General features: G+C 42.7%; 1 protein-coding gene across 2 annotated transcripts in view; it reads left to right on the top strand.

Moving 5' to 3' along the window:
- Positions 1–19,473, top strand: part of NUP214 (nucleoporin 214) — a 38,355-nt gene extending 18,882 nt beyond the window's left edge. Inside the window, exons 25-36 of one of the 2 annotated variants that reach the window (XM_014873231.2) lie at positions 2,314–2,389; positions 3,050–3,158; positions 4,145–4,247; positions 5,781–5,854; positions 7,575–9,329; positions 10,762–10,832; positions 11,338–11,491; positions 12,805–12,954; positions 14,155–14,326; positions 17,586–17,728; positions 18,558–18,582; positions 19,263–19,473. In XM_014873231.2, the coding sequence (XP_014728717.2) occupies positions 2,314–2,389; positions 3,050–3,158; positions 4,145–4,247; positions 5,781–5,854; positions 7,575–9,329; positions 10,762–10,832; positions 11,338–11,491; positions 12,805–12,954; positions 14,155–14,326; positions 17,586–17,728; positions 18,558–18,582; positions 19,263–19,296 (2,866 nt within the window). In that variant the 3' untranslated portion in view covers positions 19,297–19,473. Of the gene's footprint in view, positions 1–2,313; positions 2,390–3,049; positions 3,159–4,144; positions 4,248–5,780; positions 5,855–7,574; positions 9,330–10,761; positions 10,833–11,334; positions 11,492–12,804; positions 12,955–14,154; positions 14,327–17,585; positions 17,729–18,557; positions 18,583–19,262 lie in introns of both variants that reach the window. The other variant, XM_014873230.2, reaches the window with a different exon arrangement.
- Positions 19,474–19,919: the final 446 nt, after the last annotated feature.

Genomic DNA, 19,919 nt, shown 5'->3' with positions numbered 1-19,919 from the left:
CTGGGGAGGCAAAGGCACTACTGAAAAGTCAGTGCAAAGTTTGTCTTACTTTCACCACATACAGAGTTGCAAATGCTTAATCCATATATCTGTGAGCTGTATGTGCAGCTCTTGGAACAATTGCTGTTGTTGCATCACCACTGGCTTTCACACATTTGTGTGTACTCTTCACTGTCAAAGAAAAAAGGTGAAATTCCTTTGATTCAGCTTTTCAAAAAGGGAACATTCTCAGTGGTGGTTCTCAACTACTGACCTTGACATTTACTTCATGGTTTCTTTTGTGTTTTAATTGAGAAACAGCTTGGGTGCTTTTTTGCTATTTTATTTCTTCCTGGAAGTGATAAACTGGAATGGGGAGGGGAATTGCTACATCTTTTGAAAGCCAGATTTGCAGACAGCTCTGCTTGGGAATTTTTTGGCTAAAAGTAGTCTCGTGACCAGGAAGAGTTTTCCACCCTCTGTTTTATCAGAACTGTGATGAAGAAGGTGGAAAGTACTGACTGTGCATAGAGAAGATTGTGAGTGAGCAATATATAATGAGATTGGTTTTCACTTGAACTAGTTAAAGACTTGTCTTACTTTCAAGTAGTTTTAGACTGGCAGTATTGATTGATCTCTCTAATTTATAAAACACCAGCTAGCTTGGTATCTTGGAGGCTTTCTACAGTCTTACTTTATAGCTGACCTCATAAAAATGTACTTTCTAAAAATTCTCCCCAAATGAACCGTGCTTGCCAGTCAGATTCAGCACTAAAATGAAGAGCATTCACCCAGCAAAGTTAATTTATCAGTTTTTGCTACTTCAGACATCCTGGCTTCCTTTTGCTGCCACAACACACTCTTTGGTTGTTAAGCAGGAATGATTTCTCAGTTGTTATTTGTTGTTCAGTGGCCTGTGACTGGGTGTGTTGGTGGTCCCAGTCCAGTTACTAATACATAGGTTTTTTTTTTTTTGCACTGAAAACTTTCTCCACAGCTGAAGTCAAACCCAGCATTTTTACAGCATTGTCAAATCTTGAGATCAAGTCCCACTCTCTCATGAATTTCACACTTTCTGTTGTTTTCTTCTTTCAGTATAAGCTTGAAATTTACAGCTGTACCATCCCAACACCAACTTTTTCCAGTGTTAATCTTTTAAAGTTTTCATTGTTTGCTGTACTTCTGCTTTGGGCACAGGGCAAATCCAGGCCATGCAATGTAGAGAGAGTAGTCATTGCTGGAAGGAAGGACTTTATAGTACAGCAAAAGTGTTTAAGGCACAAAACCATATCCAAGACCAAATGGCCATGCAAAATGTTTTCTGTATGTGTCTTCCTCCTTTGGAATATGGTAGAAAATTGCTGTGAATTGCCCTGCAGCTGACCAAACAGTAGATGCATTGTGGAGATCCTCATGCTTTAGCAAACAGACAACTTTGGATGCTCAACTTTGCTCACTGTCTGGGATTTGCAGCCTCAGCCAGAGACTGGTTATTGCCTTAGGGAACTTCTGGTCAGAGTCAAGATGGAGAGAAGCTGCCTGGATAAGAAAGCTGGGCTTTGCCACCAAGAGAGTGCAATAATGGTTGAATTTTAGCTTCTGAAATCTTCTGGTATGGGGCAGTGAATCTTCTAAACCTGCTGGGCCACAGACTTGAGATGCTACAACTGGTTGGCTGTTCCCAAGTCAGAGGTGTTTGATATGTTTGTGCCCCACGGTGCCAAGATCAGATGCTGCACCCCATGAGATGCTGCCATTCTGCAGCAATTGTCTGGGGATTTTTATTTCATGGTCAAAAATACCAAATCTACAATGTAGGATACAGGTTAATTTTATCATAGTGCTTGTCGTGACTTTGTCAATGTTTATAATACATTTCAAAGACAGGAAATGCTCCCTCCACCCCCTCCCAACTTTGTGTCCTTACTCAGCATTTCTAAGCCTTGCATGTACGTGTCTGGACTCCACATTGTGAAGGAAGCTGCTTAAATTTGTTATCCACTAGGCATAAAATTGTAATCCCCTTACCTGCTGATTTTTCATCAACTCCCTGTGAAACAAAAAGCCCTGACTCTGTTCAGAGACAAGAGTGTCTGGAGAAGACTTGATCGTTTAAGTCTAGAGGTTTAAACACATTTACAGACTTCCTTTGTTAAATGTGGCTGATTCATTTAAGAGGTTTATTCTCTAATCAGATTTGTTCGTTTGGAGTTGTGTGTGGAATCTTTAATAGAGGCTGTTGTTCAAGGCTTCTGGGAGCTGTGCTTTTTAAGAGGAGAGGAAATCCTCTTTAAGACTAGTTATTAATTTAATTGTGTAATTTTTCTTTTTAAGATCATCTGTATCTCACTCTGCAGCCCAGGCAGTCCATCAAGTTTTGGCAACTGTTGCTACAAATCAAGCTAAACAGGTATTTTGATCTAGAGCCCTTTCCCTGTGGAATACTTACCTGGGCATGCTCAGCAGAGTTAGGGGGTTTAATTTTCATAGCTTGCTCTGCATTCTTGACAAACCATTTCTGTATCTGTGACCTTAACAGTGTGATGCCAGGAATATCTATGTTATATCTTCCCTTTTCTCACTTCTGAAGACATGCAGCTTTCTAATGGCCCTGCCCTTGCTGCAGTGAGAGTTGCAGCTAACAGCAAAGAAACCTCTATTAGGTAGATTCACCAAATTCACACCAAAAAAAGAAAGTTACAGGCAATCAAGGGAGAGAGTTCTTTATTACCCTGTTATTCTACTGAAAATATTGCTTAATGGTTGACAAGCTGCTGGGTTTTATATCTATGCATAAAAACAACCCAGTGCAGCAGTCTTTGTCCTCTGGAATCATTGGGCTGCTGCCCATGCAGGCTTGCTGAATTGTTGAAAAGGTTGAGGACTGACCCTGTATTTAAGTGTCAAGACATAATGGGCCCAAGATTGCAGAGTTCTTCTAAGTGCTTCAACCACCCACCTCTGTTTTATTCTTAATTCACTGCATGACACTGATAATGCCAAACCAATGTCAGAAGGACCTTTGTTAATGGACAGACTGCACTGACCTGAAGTGGTGCTGTGTTTTTAGACACCCCTGACAAGCTCGATGAAGGGCCAGGCTCCACCTTCCTCTGTGTGTGCACCCTCTCCTGTGGCATCCACAGCTGCTCCAACATCATCTGGCAACAAGATCTCGGGTAAGTTGTCTTTAGTAGAGATGGGCATAAGGCCTGGATGTCTCTTGCAACATGTCAGGGTGCACAGTCCAGAGAATGAGGACACTGAGGAGAAAAGATTTGCCTCCAGAGGTTGCTGTGCCAGACTTGAGGGGGAGAATTTGTAAAACAAAGGTACAGAAGTGCAGGAGAGTGGTTTTCTGTCCTCCCTGTGTTTTGTCTGTTCCTGCATCTAGAATTCAATGACACAATTCCTTGTTCAGAGTGCACTCAGGACTTGTAACTCTTATCAGGAAATGCTGAAAGCACATCTTCCACAAGGCTACTGTGGTTTGACAGCAAATTAAAAGCAGCTCTTTTGTTTTTAAAACATTAAAACCCCACTGATTTTAAACATTTTAAATGCACTGATTGATTTTTAGACACACAGCATTATAAGGCTCCCTGAACAAACTTGATTTAAATCCTGTGAAGGATCTATTGAGCTTTGAGCTGTAGGACCAACTTCAGAGCCACTTCAGAGACAGGGATCAGTCTCATAGAGTTGAGAAGTTTCTAAAGAAAGGAATGCTCAGTTTACAACTGAACAGGGAAAGAGGAAACGTTAGGGGAAGGGAGCAATTGATTTTTAATGTGAACTAGATAATAATGCTTGCATTGGACATGGTTTTATAAGCCTCTTGCATAAATGTCTGAAATCCATCTCTGTTGGTCTTTTGCCTTTAATCCGTGGATGTAGGTTGCCTCTTTGCCAGGGGTAAGAAGCAGTAAAAATAGCTAGGAATCCTATTTGACTTTGCAAATGCTTCTTAAATTTTGGTTTATTGAAAATGTCAGCTCCTGAATATGATAGCACTTCCTTTTTATTTGAAATTTATTAAATTACAGACTGTGTGTGCAAGCTAATCCCTCCTTTTCTGACAGATGAATGACAGAGTGCTTTGTTTATTTTTTATTTGTAAATATATTTTAAAAGTATATTTATTTGTTGTTTTTGTAACTTACAGGACAAGGGACAGTAAAAACAGTTACAGCTGTTTCTTCTACTGTGACATCAGTACAAGCAACAACTTCACAGCTTAACAAAACGTTCTCGTTTCCTTCTACGGGGTCTGTATGAACATTAAGATTTCTTTGTAGTGACATTAAATATGAGTGTTTGCTGTTACAGCAGGTGTTGCCTCCAAGCTGTGCAGGACTGTAAAATGGCACCTGCAGATGTTAGACTGGGAGGGCAGGGGTTGTACCAAAGTCCTTTGAAGACATTTTTGTGGAAGTCTAGCGAGGTCTGAAGGTCTGTGAGACTTAGACACAATATTTTGTTGCTTTGGGATTTTTCAGTGTATAACTATCAAGAGTAAAGGATGACTGGCTTGCTTTTTGGGTTTATCTACAGTGGACTGTTGAACAACTTCCCAGTTAAGACTTGAAATATGTACTGATGGTTGCACTCACTGAACTGCTTATTTATCTTTATACAGCAGAACAAATTTTGTGTTTTGGCTTGAAAAGTAATCAGTTCATGAAGGTGACAAGAGGGGCCCCAAGCCATCTGGTGATATCTGTTACATAACAATAACACAAAGCAGGGTACATACTGTATGTCATACACATACAGTTACTCTGAAATCTCTCTTATGGAATGTTATTTCAGGGATGGCAAAAATCTTTATTTGATTGCATCTTATGTTTAGGGGAGAGGGCTAATTCCTAAGAAATGGTTGTTTGAAATTCTGTGTTTGCTTGTCGAACACTCAAGTGAATTTCTCTATTAAGGGGGCAATATTAAGTATTTCAGAATACACTCAAATTCAAGTGGCTGGTTTCTTTCAGTCTTACCCATTTTTCTGCTCATTTTTTAAGTGTATGCTACCCAAATGTCTTGCTGGGCTCTTCAGAGGGCTAAAAGAGTCCTTTTGAGTAATGGAAATTCAGATTCAAAAAGCAAACAACCCTGCCTTTGTCCCATGTGCAGTGCCTCAGTGTGTAAACCATATGCTAAATACAGTGCTGTTGTCAGTGATGTCTTAGTCCCATGGCCTGACTTCTATATCAGCAGCTGGTCTTTGAGAATCAGAGAAAGCTTAAAAAGCCCCAGGGAATGAAAATCTCTGCAAGACTCATTATGAAAGATCACAGTATCTTTGCAAGACAAAACATTTTCAGTGTCAAATAGTCATGATAACTTTTCATTTCTGTCTTGCTATGAGTGATCTCCTTTCTGATGGATGGTTGTATCCAGTTATTCCCTTCTGCACATGCACTGACTCTTTTTAAATTCTAGTTGCCCCTGTGGTTTCTCCTCTCACCAGTCTCCCCAGATCCATCAGGTTTTGGTGCATGGGGAAGAAATACACAGCAGAAAGGAAAGAAACGTGGGAGAGGATGAGGGGTGGTCTAAAGAACTTTGAACCCTGCCTCTCTTTAACCCACTAGAAGCCTTTTTAGAGAGGGAACAAATGGAGCATGTGTGTGTGTGTGTGTGTGCTTCCTGTTTGGTCCTTGGAGAAACTGCTCCTGTGTGCCTGGCTTTGTGCAAGTCTATACTGGAAATCTGAGTCTCAGAGCTGTGCTCATCATATGGTTGGAAATTTCAGCACTTGGAGCTAAGTCATTCTTTCCCTTTCCCCTCTCTCCTCCTAGGTCTGTATTTAATTTTAGTGGTGTCACATCAGCTGCTTCGTCACAGACGCCGCCCAGCCTCGCTCCCTCACAAGGTTGGTTTGGGAGAGTTGCAAACAGCATCCCTCCCTCTTAACAGTGTTTACTCTTCCTAACTCATGTGGTTCTTGCTCTATGTTGCAGTTCTATTACTAAAATTGCAAGAACATTTCATACATATGCTGGGTTCTCCCTGGAATACACAGAAATCTGGGCCACCCACTTATCAATTAAGCAAAATATTTGTTGCCAAGAACATTTAGGAGGTACTAGTTTATGAAAAGGGTAACACCTGTAGTCATTTCCTCTGCTGTCTTTAATATGTAGATTTAAAGTTGCTGAGGTGGACTGACATAGAACTGTTACCCAGTGAAAATTTAATAATCAGAATTGATTGCTTGGAATGGCTTTGTGGTGCTTTTAAAATTGAAGCGACAATACACAGGCTGCCTTTCCACGTGGGTAGACCCTACTTGCCCAGTCTCATAAAAGGGAACTGATAAAAGCTACTTTGTAATATTTTTGAAGCTTTCTGCCTTTAATTTCAATCTTGCAGATGAGATCACAGGGTCAAAAAATTTGCTCCCGATGTTATTGGTTCCTCTGATAAAAGATATAACCTCTTCTTACAAATCTTGGCTTGTTTGTATCCTTAGACCATCACAGCTACAGTAATGCTACTGATGTTAAGCAGAGAGAATGAACTGGGCTTAAAATTTGAAGATTAACATAAAAGCTTAGGTAAATAACACAGATAAAGCAGGAGTGGGAGGTACAGGAGATAGACTTGTAAATCACAGCATTGTGTGAGTGCAGGTATTGCACTCTGTTCTTTGAACTGGTAGGAGCACCTTTGTGTGTGTATTTGGTAGTGGAAGAACTACAGAATGTTATTTCAGGGCCTCAGAAGGAAAAAAATGCTTCATTATTGAGTATCAGTTACTTAAATACACTTAATATAGGGGAAAATACAAGGATAATACCAGATCTGCTAAGAAGCTTTTCCTCTTTGTTGTTTGATCTCCATGCAGATTTCCTGTACTTTGTCCAAACACCAGTGCAGTGTTTTCAAGTCAGAATTTGTTTGGTGCTCAGAAATGAAATGACAGTACATTAAATAAAACTAACCCAGTCTCCCTTAAAACTTCAGCATTTTCACACTGTTGGACAGCAGTTTATGTTACATTTGAGAGTTTTTCTGTAGTTTTTCAAAGCTGAAAACAGGCTCTATAGAAATCGGTTGGTCTATAAATAGCTGGATTTGTAAAGAAAGATTTGATTTTGTAGAAGACTCTTCAAGTGTCAGAAAGTATTTTTATGACCTTAACTGTTCTGAGCCATGGGTTTAAAAGAAAGTGCTGTAGTAAATGTCAGGAATTTTTTACCTGAACCAAGTAAAAAGGGGTGAGAGTGATGTCAGTAAAAAATTATCTGTAATAACCAGGTCTTTTATGTTTTTTATCAAACTGCTGAAAAAAAATAGGAGCCAAAGGCTGGAGTTGTCTGTACTTAAAGAGAAGGATGGTTAATGGAGGCTATGATGTGACAGTAACAGTGTTTGTCACTGCCACCTTGGCCATAAAGGCTTCAGGTGTCACTGTTGTGTCCTGAATGGATATGAAGGTTGCAGTTACCTGATGGACAGAGGCTTTATAGTTTTGAGGCAAGAGCATTGACAGTCTGTGAAGCACTGAAATGGACCATTATTGCACGAATGATAAATGAGCTTTGCATACCCTAACTTGATTTGTTACCTCTGTCTCTCTCCTCTGACAGCCCCTGCAAAGGAATCTGCCCAGCCAGATTCATTTTTGTTTGTTGGCAGTTCCAAACTCGGAGCAATTCCCGAGGCCCCCTTTGCTTTTGGGTCCCACAAATCAGCAAGTGCTGCAGGAGGTGTAGCAGGAGGTAGCTCCTCAGCAGATGGCACCCAGTCAAATAAAGCTGCTGCAACATCATCTTCTGCTCCCCCCACAACCTCTGGCAAGTTGGATATTGCTCCATCCAAACCAGGAGATCACTTGTTTCAGGGCAATCTGGCTGGGGAAACCCTTGGGAGCTTCTCAGGACTTCGGGTTGGTCAAGTAGATGATAATGCCAAGACCACCAGTAAAGCACCATCTACCAGTGTTGCAGGAACACAGTCAGCTAAAGTGTCTACAATACCTTCTGGGTTTAATTTTGCTGCTCCCCTGACATTAGGAAAAGCTGGAGAAGCTGCTTCAACGTCAGTCACGTCAGCTGGCACAGCATCCCTGTCCATCAGCACTAGTGCCATGGGCAGTCTCTTTGGCAATGTCCAGTTAACCAACACAGGATCCTCTGGGGTGTTTAATCTTGGAGGCTCTGGTGGCAGCAAACCCACCTTTTCATTTGGTATTCAGCAACCAAACAGTATGAGCACATCCACCTCTGCCCCCTCTACTCTCCCTGCTTCAACATCCCTCTCGTTTGGAGGATTCTCAAGTTCATCACAAACTGCTGTCCCTGCTGCAACTTCCAGTAAGTCTGCAGGAGATGCCAAGTTACCACCTGGTTCAGAAAAGCCATCTGAAAATGAAGCTGTAGCAGCTGGGTCTTCACCTCCAGTGCCACAGCCCCAGGCACAGCTCTCAGAGCCGCTGAAAGAACCCACCTTACCCCAGGCCACAGCTGGGGACACTGTCCCAGAGGGCTCAGGGACCACAGTGGCACCACCTCCCCCTGAGCCCGTGGCTGCTCCCACCTCCACCAGCGATCTGAAGGCCCCGGTGCCTCCTGCTGTCTCTGCAGCTGCCCCAGCAGATCAGAATGTCTCAGCAACAACCTCCACTGCAAGTGTTGCCTCTCCTGCAGAAGCCACAAGTGCTCTGGCTGCTACCTCTGATGTTACTACAGGTGTGCAGAGTCCAGCTGTTGGTGGCTCTGTGTTTGCCCCCACTTCTGCAGGCTCCTCGGTGTTCTCACAGCCACCAAGTTCCAGCTCTTCTGGCTCAGCATTTACCCAGCCTGCCGGGGAAGCAGCTGCCACTTCTTCCACACCACCTGTTTTTGGACAGCTCCCAGCAGGTACCACAGCATCCTCTCCATTTGGGCAGCTCACCACCAGCACTCTGTCCACGGCCACTGCCACCACCCAGGCTGCCACCTCAGGCTTTGGTACTTCTGCTTTTGGTACCACCACCACGGGGGGCTTTGGCCAGCCAGCCTTTGGGCAAGCACCAGTCTTTGGACAATCTGCAAGCAGCTCTTCAAGTGGCTTTACCTTCAGCCAGTCTGGGTTTGGGACAATGCCAGCCTTTGGCCAGCCAGCAGCTTCCACAGCAGCCTCGAGCAGTGGGAATGTTTTTGGAGCCTCAGCCAGCACCAACAGTGGCAGCTCCTTCTCCTTTGGCCAGCCAGCCAGCACTGGTGGGGTGCTCTTTGGGCAGAGCAGCCCTCCTGTGTTTGGGCAGAGCACTGGCTTTGGCCAAGGGGGATCCGTGTTTGGTGGCACTGCTGCTGTCACCACCACCACGTCCTCTGCTGGGTTCAGCTTCTGCCAGGCCTCAGGTAAGAGCAGAGCGTTGTCCCAGTGGCACTGTCTGGTTTGGGGTCTGTCACTGGGGAAAGCAGGATGGCATTAATTCCTTGTTTTCCCCTATGGCACCTGATGGGTTTCATTTTTTTGGTTTGGTTTTGTTCTGTTTTGTTTTGTTTTCGATTAGTAAGAACAGGAGCTGCAGTGTATGTGAGAAGCAGACTAATGCTGGAGACAAAAGAAGCTTTTGCTGTGCCTCACTATTCATCAGCAGGCCTCTGAATGTAGCCTTGTCATCCAATCCTGCCTTCATTTTATACTTACAAGTCTACCTTGATTTAATTTTGAATTACATATTGTCCTGCTTGTTGCACAGTAACTGGAAGTGTTGTAAATGGTTGCACCAAAGGGGCAGAGCAGCTGTGAGACCATAACCAAGGCAGGGAGTAAATACAGATGCAACTCTTCTTCAGTGGCCTTCACTGAACACATGCAACAGTGGATGTACAGCCAAGTGTAATATTGTGTCATCAGCTAGGATGACCAAAAAAAATTTAAGCCCTCAATGTGATGGATTTGCAGGGAAAAATCTGTTAAATCCACTTTTGCATTTGGAAACATGTCAAAATTAAATACAGCAGTAACATGAGCATCAGCTACCTGCCCACACAGTTAAATTGGATTCTTACACAGACCAAACCTCCTTGGTCAGTCACTTTTTATTCTCCACATGCTCAGTATATTGTTGGGGCTTTTCCAAAGGTTTGTCTGTACAATCTTCAGAGAGTTCCCAGGGAAAAGTGGCAAGTGCATAGTAATAATAGAGAGCATGTATTTCCAAGGAAGAAAAGCTAATTAGGTTCATTTAATTAAAAATGATGGCACTGCAGGCAACTGCTTGCTCATTTTAACTACAGTAGCAGAGAGAAGTTAAATTGTGGGAAGTGAACTCTGCTCGAGAAAGGTGTTCCTAATTATAGAAATGCAAGTTTTATTACAAAAGGCACATTTAAGTGAACTGGGAAATGGAAAGGGGAGTTCTTTTTTTAATCAAAACACTTCATTATCTTTAACAGGAGTCTTCAGATAACAAAGCTCAGATCCTCTTTACACAAGGGCAATCAGAATGCTCCAGTGCTTGTGCACGACTTGCAGTATTATTGTAGCCATGTTAACAGAAATCCAATTCTCTTAGCAACAATCCCACAAGTGAAAAGTCCTTCTATTGTCTCTTTTTAAGTTGCCCAGAGAGAGAATGAGAGTTAATTTCATATAAATTTCCAATGTAATTTATTATTTGTGTGTTGGCACATGCTTGGTATTTGTGCAGCCTAGATATGATGGTAACATCATTTGTATCCCATGGAAGACCTGTCCTTATCCTGTCCTGGTCCAGTGTCACCCCCCTGAATGTCTTACACTCTGGTCATAGTTCTGGTGGCTAATTTTGCTTTTTTCTCTTAGGTTTTGGTTCTAGTAACACAGGTTCTGTGTTTGGGCAAGCAGCAAATACTGGAGGCACTGTCTTTGGCCAGGCAAGTATTGATGGCTTTTTGTAGAAACAAAGGGCTGTTACATGTGGGGGACTTGGTCAGGGTTCCCTATTGCTGATATGTTTTTAAAAAATACAGTTTGATGTGTTTAATAAAACGTGTCCCAGTCTGTACTGGAGATATTTGCTGGTGTGGTAAGCACCAAAGCAGCAACTGCATAAATACTGCAGGGGGTATGGAGACACAAACGTTTTATCATGTGCAAGATAAGATAGATGCACTAAGTCTCCTGCCTTTATTCCATGCTAAGTGGAAAGTAGGGCATGTGTAGGGCAAGTCTCAAAGGCATTTTTCTGTGCTGTAGACAAGATTTAAGACAGACTTAAATAAAATTTCATGGCATTCCATTTTGGAAGGTGATTGCTGGCTGATTTGTCAGCCCCTTCAGACATCCAGAGAAAAGGCCCAGGCAGAGCAGCCTTGGGGGGAACACGTGCTGCTTTGACTTTCATTAAATCCCTTTTTTGTCCTCTTTGTGTTCTAGCAGCCATCTTCTTCCACTGGAAGCTTGTTTGGAGCTGGAAGTGGTGGGAGAAGTGGAGGCTTCTTCAGTGGTTTGGGAGGAAAGCCAAGCCAGGATGCAGCCAATAAGAATCCCTTCAGTTCCTCCAGTGGAGGATTTGGATCTGCAGCTTCCCAGAGTAAGTGAACAAAACAAGAATGCAAAATGTGCTGTGATTTCCATCTGCTTTTGTGATCCCATCTGCTTTTCTGCTGCTAATTGTCTTTGAGTAAATTCTGTGTGAATATGAAAGGCTTTGAGGGGGTAACTGGAGTATGTGTGATGTGTAATCCAGAAATTTTCTTCTAGGTTTATGGAAAACAAGTAGGGAAGCCATTGAAACAAACAGGCAGATGCAAGAAGCGTGAATAATATCTATATTCTGTAGAGAATTCTTGGCCAAATACTTCCTAAAATTAAATACTCTAAATTCTTGTCACTGAATTTCTGCCTCCAACTTGATTGGAAGTTAGAAAGCTTTGATCATCTCTCATCGCCCCAAGACTGTAAAAATTGCAAAGAATCAATATGTGAGGGATAGAATTTTTGTTAACCTCTGCCTAAAAATTAGTATCTTTATGCAGCACGTGCAAGGTACTTTATCAAAATTTTCTGTGACATATGGATAGGCAGGTAGAAAGCACAAAAAGGGGGAAGCAGTGGCTAAACATGAAAGTTAGGAAACAAAGGAAAGCTGTAAAATTAGTGCTGCAAGTGGTTACAAGTAGCACTTCAAGCTTTAAGAGAGAAAATCCATTTATTTTATTACATCCTTAGTGATCCATTGGGATTAATGGTTGAGGTCAGTTTTCTAACCTTGCTAATTTAATCATTTAATGCTGTTCTGGGTTTTGTGATGAAACAAAACAGATGGTTCAACAGAGAAGAGCTTTGGCTGTTCTGTGTCCTGCTTCTAGATGGAAAAACTCCCTGTAGGCTTATGAAGGATGAAAAAATGAATAATTTCTCAGTAAGGCTGGAAAAGTTTGGCTCCTACTTTAAGGTCCTGTTAGATAATCTTGTGTAGAAATACCGAGCATTGCCAAAACAACTGGAAACCTTTAATTTGTGGTTTCCTGATATTTGTGTTGTCTGGAGAGAGTGATTGTAGCTGCTGGGATTTCTCACTTGAGAAATTGTCATTTACTGACTGGGGCACAGGATGCATCTAAACAAATCATCCCTCCTGGTGATTTACTAGATTGCAGCAATAAAGGGTTGTTAGTGGTCCATCAGATCCAGCATGGATCTTGGTGCAGCTACAGAGTCCTGTAAGAATAAGGAAAAACTTGACTTCTCCCTGTGTTGTTATCAGTGTGATGTTCATTGTGTGCTTGGGGGTTGAGGGAAGAAAAGTAATTTTCCTTTCTCCTGCTTCAGCTAATGAAGTGCAGTGTAGAACATTGTCTGCTATGAGTATTGGCTGTTTATAAATATCCTTCATCTCCCCAGATTCTTCGAGCTTATTTGGAAACAGTGGAGCAAAGACTTTTGGCTTTGGCAGCTCCTCCTTTGGAGAGCAGAAGCCTACAGGCACTTTCAGCTCTGGTGGTGGAAGTGTGGCCTCCCAAGGCTTTGGGTTCTCCAGTCCAAACAAAGCAGGTACTTTGGGAATGCACCCACTAGGACAACCCTCACTGTGTGGGACATATTTGCTGTTCTGTCACTTAGCTGTCCACAGCCTGGACTCAGTGCATGGAGAAGAATTGTCTCTGTCTATAAATAAGAAATAACTAATGGCTGAGTGAATGGAGCTTTAACTGGTGGGTCCAAGGCAGAATTTTACTCACTCTTATGCAGCATCCAGTAAACCACATCCTCATCTGTGTAATTTAGTAATTTAGTTCTGCTCTTATGTTCTGTACAGTCAAGAGTATAGAACATGGAACTGAATAATTTTTCCTATTTTAGATACTTCCTTGGAATATTACCCTAAAAACTTTGCTCTGGTAACCTCTTGTATCCCTGTTTCACTACTTAAAATAGTGAGAAAAGGAAAGTGAAACATGTTAATATGCATTGCTAAAGAGAGTGTTTGCTGACCAAAGCTTCAGCCCCTGGGATAAATGCTCTTAACTTTCTAGAGATAGAGGTAACAAAATATCTGATCTGTGCTTAAATAATTCAGGCCTAGCATTTATTTTTTTTCCAGACCTTTTGTGTTTACAGCCAAACAGTATCCATTACCTTGGCAGGACTGGAATTTCACTCTGGGTATTAAAATGTGCAGTGGTATCCCATCCTCATCCCTGGTCAAATAGAAGAGCAGGTGTCCTTCATATTCCACAGTGAAACAGGCCAATGTTATCAGCAGATGAACATAGAATGAAATAATCTGGGTAGAAATCCATTCAGAGCTGCAGGAGGCAGCTAAACCCTGAACAGAAATTGCCAAGAGCAGAGATAAGTTCTTGATTCCCTGCAGGCAGTTCCACTGACCTGGCATTTAATCCTCCCATTTTCATTTCCACCACTTAAACCAGGATTAGATCATAGCCTACCTCCAGAATCTTTGCACCACTGAAGCACCTAAAACCCAAGTTTGCATCTACTCTCTGATCTTAAGAGATGGAGAGACTTGCTAGTTGCAGTTTTATTCCATGCACTCAGGCACTTCTTTTACCCATATCTTCTGCAACAAAACACCCTGCAGATTGGAATGAGTTCTCTCAATGCTTTGGTGTCCATATGACAGGATGAACACCCCATTACCTGCTTGGAAAGCTGCTCTTTGTTTTCTCTCTCTGCGTTATTGTTTATGTCATTCTCTTTTTTGCCCTTTTTTGCCTCTGTTTTGCTCAGGTGGCTTCGGTGCTGCTCCAGTGTTTGGCAGCCCTCCCACTTTTGGGGGGTCCCCTGGGTTTGGAGGGGTGCCAGCATTCGGTTCAGCCCCAACCTTTTCAAGCCCTCTGGGCTCAACTGGAGGCAAAGTGTTCGGCGAGGGGACGGCAGCAGCCAGCGCTGGAGGATTTGGGTAAGCCAGGGAAAACAAACTTCTTGCATGACAAGATGATGTTGGTTACCTCTGCTTTTGCATGGAGAAGATATTCTGTCATTGATTGGTAAGATCAAAATGTCCTTGGTTTGTTCGTTTAAAAGACAATTAAGGTATAAAATTAAAACTCACCCCAAAGGGAAGAATGTGTTTGATCATTTTAATGCTGGTAAGTCCTGTGTTGAATCTCTAGTTTTAGAGATGTCAGCTTTGCAGCTATGTGAGGAAATGCAGGGGTATTTTCTCTGTGTGCATTTAATGAGTGCAAATCTAGGACTACAAACTATGTCTAGCAAAGAAAATTACAGTTACTGTTATCTGTTACTCTGTCCAGACACTTTATCCTGTGCTTAGATTTGGGCTAGAGATGCTGATGAGGATTCAGACTGTTCTCTCACCTGTGGGATGAGGCACTTGTAACAGTCTGTGCTCCCAGAGTGTTTTATATTTATCCCTCACTGATTGCTTTTACCTGTTTCTGTACCCCCTAAGCCTGTGCTTGGCACCAGAGCAGACAGCACATCATTCCTTGCTTTGTTCAGCAAATACAAAATTCCAAACCTTTCCAAGGAGCTGCTCCAGGAGGCAGCAAATGCAGTTCTTCAGCATTGTGCTACCAGCCAGCAACTCTCCTTCATGTCCTGCAGTTACAGTCAGACTGAACAGAGCCAATTGAAAAAACTTCCAGTGAGGAGAGGAAACAGGATGTCTCCCCAGTCTTGGTGTTTATATATTTCACAAGTGTTTGTCTCTTTGTCTGGTTTCAGGAGGAACTGCCTTTACATAAGGCACAGGGGGACATGCAGAAGTGTGACTTGTTGATTCCCTGTGAGCTGGGGGAGGCTTCAGGCAGGAGCTTCTGCTGTCCTGAATGTGCAGCAGATTGAGGAGTCCCTTTGGACAGGGTGAAAATACAGGCAGCTTAATTAAATCTCCACAAAGAAGGATGTGTTTGTAGGGATGGCTTAGTTTAAATCAACTGGTAGTTTGTTCAGTTCCAACATCAGCCATTGTGCTGCAGGATTTTGTACTGAGACTGGATGTGCTCAGTGGCAACATGGAGAGCTTAAAGATAAAATGGGATTCAGAACAAGCAGCATGTTGATGGAAAAGAGATCTTGCATAAGCAGTCTGCAGACTCAAGAAAGATGATTCTTAACTTGTGGGAAGTTTTGACAATTTTTTCTCTGCCAGAAAGGTACAGACTCAGTCTGATATTTTCAGAGTTCCCTGAGGATGTTGATTTTTAAAACTTTTAAAGAGTGTGCAAAATTCCCAGGCAGCTTTACAAAAATCCAAATCTCACCACAAAATGTTGAGCAATAGTTTAATTCTGCGATATTATGTAGCATCTGTGCAAAACTTCCTTTCTGCCTTTCTCTTGAAGTGAAACTTAAAATCCCAGTTCTGAAGAAGTTACTTCCAAGTACATGGTGTTGTATTAGCTCCAAGTTCCTGAGAATACTCTGCTGACTTAAATACGTGTGATTCATACTGCTTCAATTCTGAAAAATCTGCATCACTCAATAAATGATGGGGATGTCAGAAATAGAAACCACTACATTTACTTCTTCAGAGCCTGCAGTTCCACTGTTGGTGGGCCAATAACGTTTTGCTTTTATAAACTAACTTCAGTTTATGTTTTGCACAGCAGCTTTACAAAAGACCTGAAAATCTGGGCAAGATAGTTTGGATTAAGTTGTTACCAGGCAATGACTGCATTTCGTGTCTTATGTACCTGGAAAAAAAATCTGTCCATATTAAGCTGTTTCTTACTTATACTGTGTGCAGCCTTTCCAACAGGCCTCTTCTGGCTGCAGCTGAAAGGAGCAGCTTGAACCATAAGTTTTCTTGTCACTATTTTCATCTCCTCTTCCTTACACAAGATAGACAGACAGGATTTGTGTGTTGTAGCACAGTCCTGAGAAGACTGAGCACTCTAAAACCTCTTGTTCTAAACACATCACCCAATCTCGCTTCTTTGTTAAAAAACTAAAAAGAATCTGTTCTGCTTTACCTGAGAAAAGCACATTGGTGGTTCTGAGTGCTGCCTGCAGGTCCAGAGGTGAGGAGCCAAAGCAGGGCCAGAGATGCAAAGTGACTGAGCTGCTGCCTGTGGGAGCAGTGTGCACACTTGGCAGTGTCTGGGAGAGCAGAGGTGATGTCCTTTGCCAGGTGATTTGCTTGTCACATTGCTGCGAGGGCTGTCTTTTATCTGGAGAGATAGCTTTCGATGTGGCTCTGTGTTTTGGGTTTTTTGAAGTCTCCTAGATGTGGATGGCTGGAGAGGTGGGTTAACATGCTGTCAGGTCGAGTTTTAAGTGAGAAATGACAGGAGCTTGTGTGAGGCACAGCCTTGCAGAGCTGACACACTGTGCTGGGTTTTAGCATTGTTGTGCACTTGGAGAGCTTTAACAGAGCTTGTCATTTGGAAATCTTGTTGTCTGCATTTTGCCCAGTTTAAGTTAAACTTGAAGGTAGTTCTTTGAGAATATTTCTTTTATATTCATAATGGAAACAAGGGCACAGAACCATACTGCATGTCATGGGCTCATTAGTGTGTCATACTGAGAGCTTTGTGCTGCCTCCTTGGACAGAGTGGGTGGAGAAAAGCCACATTTCCATGTATAAAAGTGGTTCTCATTTCAGTCCCCAAAAGCAATTAGGGAAGTGATTAGTTAGAGGTGATGGGGAGAAATGCCAGGTTGGTACAGGTCTTCACTTGAATCTTGTGTGGTTCAAAATGGCCTGGGGAGAGAAAGGAACTGAGAAATCTGCAGATTTCTCTGGGCAATGGGGAAGGGACCTTCTGGAATCTGGGAATCTGGGCTCTCTATCTGTGCTCTGCTTTGTGCTCTGGCTTTGAGCAGCTCACACTAATTCTGTGTTTGCTGCCCTGTTTGTGAAGTGAAATGATGCTGTACTTTTGGTAAAAACCACTCACAGGGGTGAATTAAAATATTCAATTTGATGGCTGGAGTTGGTATGTCCAAGCACTTGAAAACATACCCTATGTAACCATGAAGATATTTGCCTTCAGGAATGGGAGCTGAGCAGACCTTTCTATGTACAATAGTCTCTCCCAAACCAGGAAATCTCTTTCCAAAATGAACAAATTATTCATATGAGCTGGTCTCACCTTTTGATGTATCCTCATTTAAAGAGTGCACTGTTATCATGGGTATGGGGACAAACTTCTAATGTTTGCAAACTCAGATTTTCTCTTTAAAACCTGCAGGTTTGGTGGCACCAGTAACAACACGGCGTCGTTTGGAACCTTGGCAAACCAAAACACGCCCACGTTTGGCTCCCTGTCCCAACAGGGCACAGGCTTTGGCACACAAAGCAGTGGATTCTCAGCTTTTGGGACAGGTGGAGGAGGTAGGAGAGGCTAAAATCACCCTAACAGCCTCCATGTGTCTGGTTTTCCCTGGAAATAGAGTGGGACTCCTCAGCTCCCTGCCAAAAATCTGCCTGGTCCTGATGGTGCTGTAGGGAAGGCACCATGTCCAAGAGAACTGAGGTGCAGGGTTGGGTGCAGCACCTTGTCAGCCTTCAGCTCCTAATTTCATCACTGATCTGCTGTGTGCAATGTCAGCACATCACTGCTTCTCTGCACACCTCATCGATTATTGCTTTTCGCCCCTTTTTGTGCAGGTGCTCCTTCTCCTCAAAGGAAAATACTGAGAAATAAGGAATATTTATTCTGTACCACGTGCTTGGGTACCTGTGCTGTAAGCACTGTGTAGCGTTAGAGGAATATGCACTGAAAAATTAAGCTGGAGCACCAACAGCCAAATGTTTTTGTGCTGCAGTTCGGTGAAGCCACAGTGATTTAGCCAGGGCTCAGAGCAGAGCCCGTGCAAGGCCACGTTCCCTGGTGGCTGCCTGACACCCGGGACCTGCATTAAGCACAAACCACCTCCAGAAACAGCTCAGAGAGAGAGAGGAGCAAAGCAGGCACATTGTCTGCAGGGCTGCTAATGAATGGCCTGGCTGATGAGCAGTGAAAGACAAGCTCTCTTAGGAGCCAGGCAAGTCACTTCTCTTGTAGATGGAGATTTGACTTTCATTGTTTGCCCATCCTTTTTTCCTGGCCTAAGGCAGGAAAGTATTTTTCAATCTATGTGTGGGAGGGGACATTTACTACAAATCCTATGCATTCATTTTCCCTTTTACCAACTATTTTTCTATCTTGCTTTTCTTTCAGGGTTTGGTTTTGGATCACCTAACACGTAAGTACCATTTTGTGTCTTAATTCTTCCTTAAAAATATGAATTGAATCAGAATAAAGAGTGGAATGGTTTACAAGAGCAAACTCTGAAAATAGCATTTAAATACTAGTTCTGATTTCCATTTTGGTGATGCTGCAGAGCTCAAAGTCCAGGCTCTGGATGTGAGCTTTCCAGTGAGGTTTACCTGTACCTTAAGAGAAAATTTCTACTTGGATCATGCTCCTTCTCCACGTCTCAGGGACATGATGTGTGTGTTCAACCTGTGTGTGTGAATCAGGAGTCTGCTCCATATATCAGGCTGAAACAAGGAATGAAATAAATTGGTACTTTTGTGGCTGAAGTGAGACGATGATTTACAGTTAAAGGTTAACTCTGTCATCTGCTCTGCCTCTGCCTGGCTGGATCCCTCCCAGCAAGTTTCTTAAACTTTGTTTCCTTCTCAGATAGAGAGAACAGGGTTCTCTGCAGATGGCAGGCTCTAGAATAAGCACAATTACATCTAGTCAGTGTGTGTTGCTGCAGGCTCAGGTAAAAGAGGCTGGAAATGCTTGTGTGTTCTCATAAAAAGCTCCTGGTGCTAGGGAGACTGGAGGTTTGATTGAGGGATCTGCTGAATTAATGCTGCCTGAGGGAGGCTCTAGCACTCATTTCTGTGGTTTTCTTTTTATCTTGCTCCACAGATCTTCCTCTGGATTTAGTGGATGGAGAAGCTAGGAACATCCTGAACTCTTCCTGTAGCTCCTGCATTCATGAGTCACCCACATGATCAATACCCAACCAGCTTTTCTTCTAAATACGAGTTCTCAGACTTTTTTTTTTAAGAAAAAGATTTTGCTTATTTTTATGCAATACTTGTTCTCGCTCTGTATTAAACTATTTTATCTGGCTTGATGTTTCTTGTGGTGGAAGGGTTTATTATCTCCCTGCATCAAGAGGAGATGGATGTGTGCTGGGCTTACCAGCCCTGTGCTGGGCTCAGCTTTTGCCTACACAAGGGAGTAGCTTCAGTTGATTCCTGACACAAACCAGCACATTTTTCATTAATAGAATGCCTGATTATCCCAGGCTCTGAAGAAGGGGCTGAGATTGCCCTGCTAATTTTAATTCTAGGATGGGGCACATGCTTATCTCAGTGAAGTGCTGAAACTGAGTCATGTGTGAGCCAGAGGCTTAGTGGAGAAATAGGAAATTATCTGGGAAGAAGCTGGCAGCGTGCAGAGCACGTTCCCATGGCAGTAACATTCAGCAAAGAGGTGGGAAGTAAAAGCTCTCCTATTTTTACCTTTCTGTAAATCTTACAGAACTCAAAAAATGGAACTCAGGTTCTGGGGAAAACT

Source organism: Sturnus vulgaris, chromosome 22 (assembly GCF_052056855.1).
Source record: "Sturnus vulgaris isolate bStuVul1 chromosome 22, bStuVul1.hap1, whole genome shotgun sequence".
Taxonomy (NCBI): Eukaryota; Metazoa; Chordata; class Aves; order Passeriformes; family Sturnidae; genus Sturnus; species Sturnus vulgaris.
The sequence above is the reverse complement of the archived record's forward strand: the minus strand, read 5'-3'. Positions and strand labels throughout refer to the sequence as shown.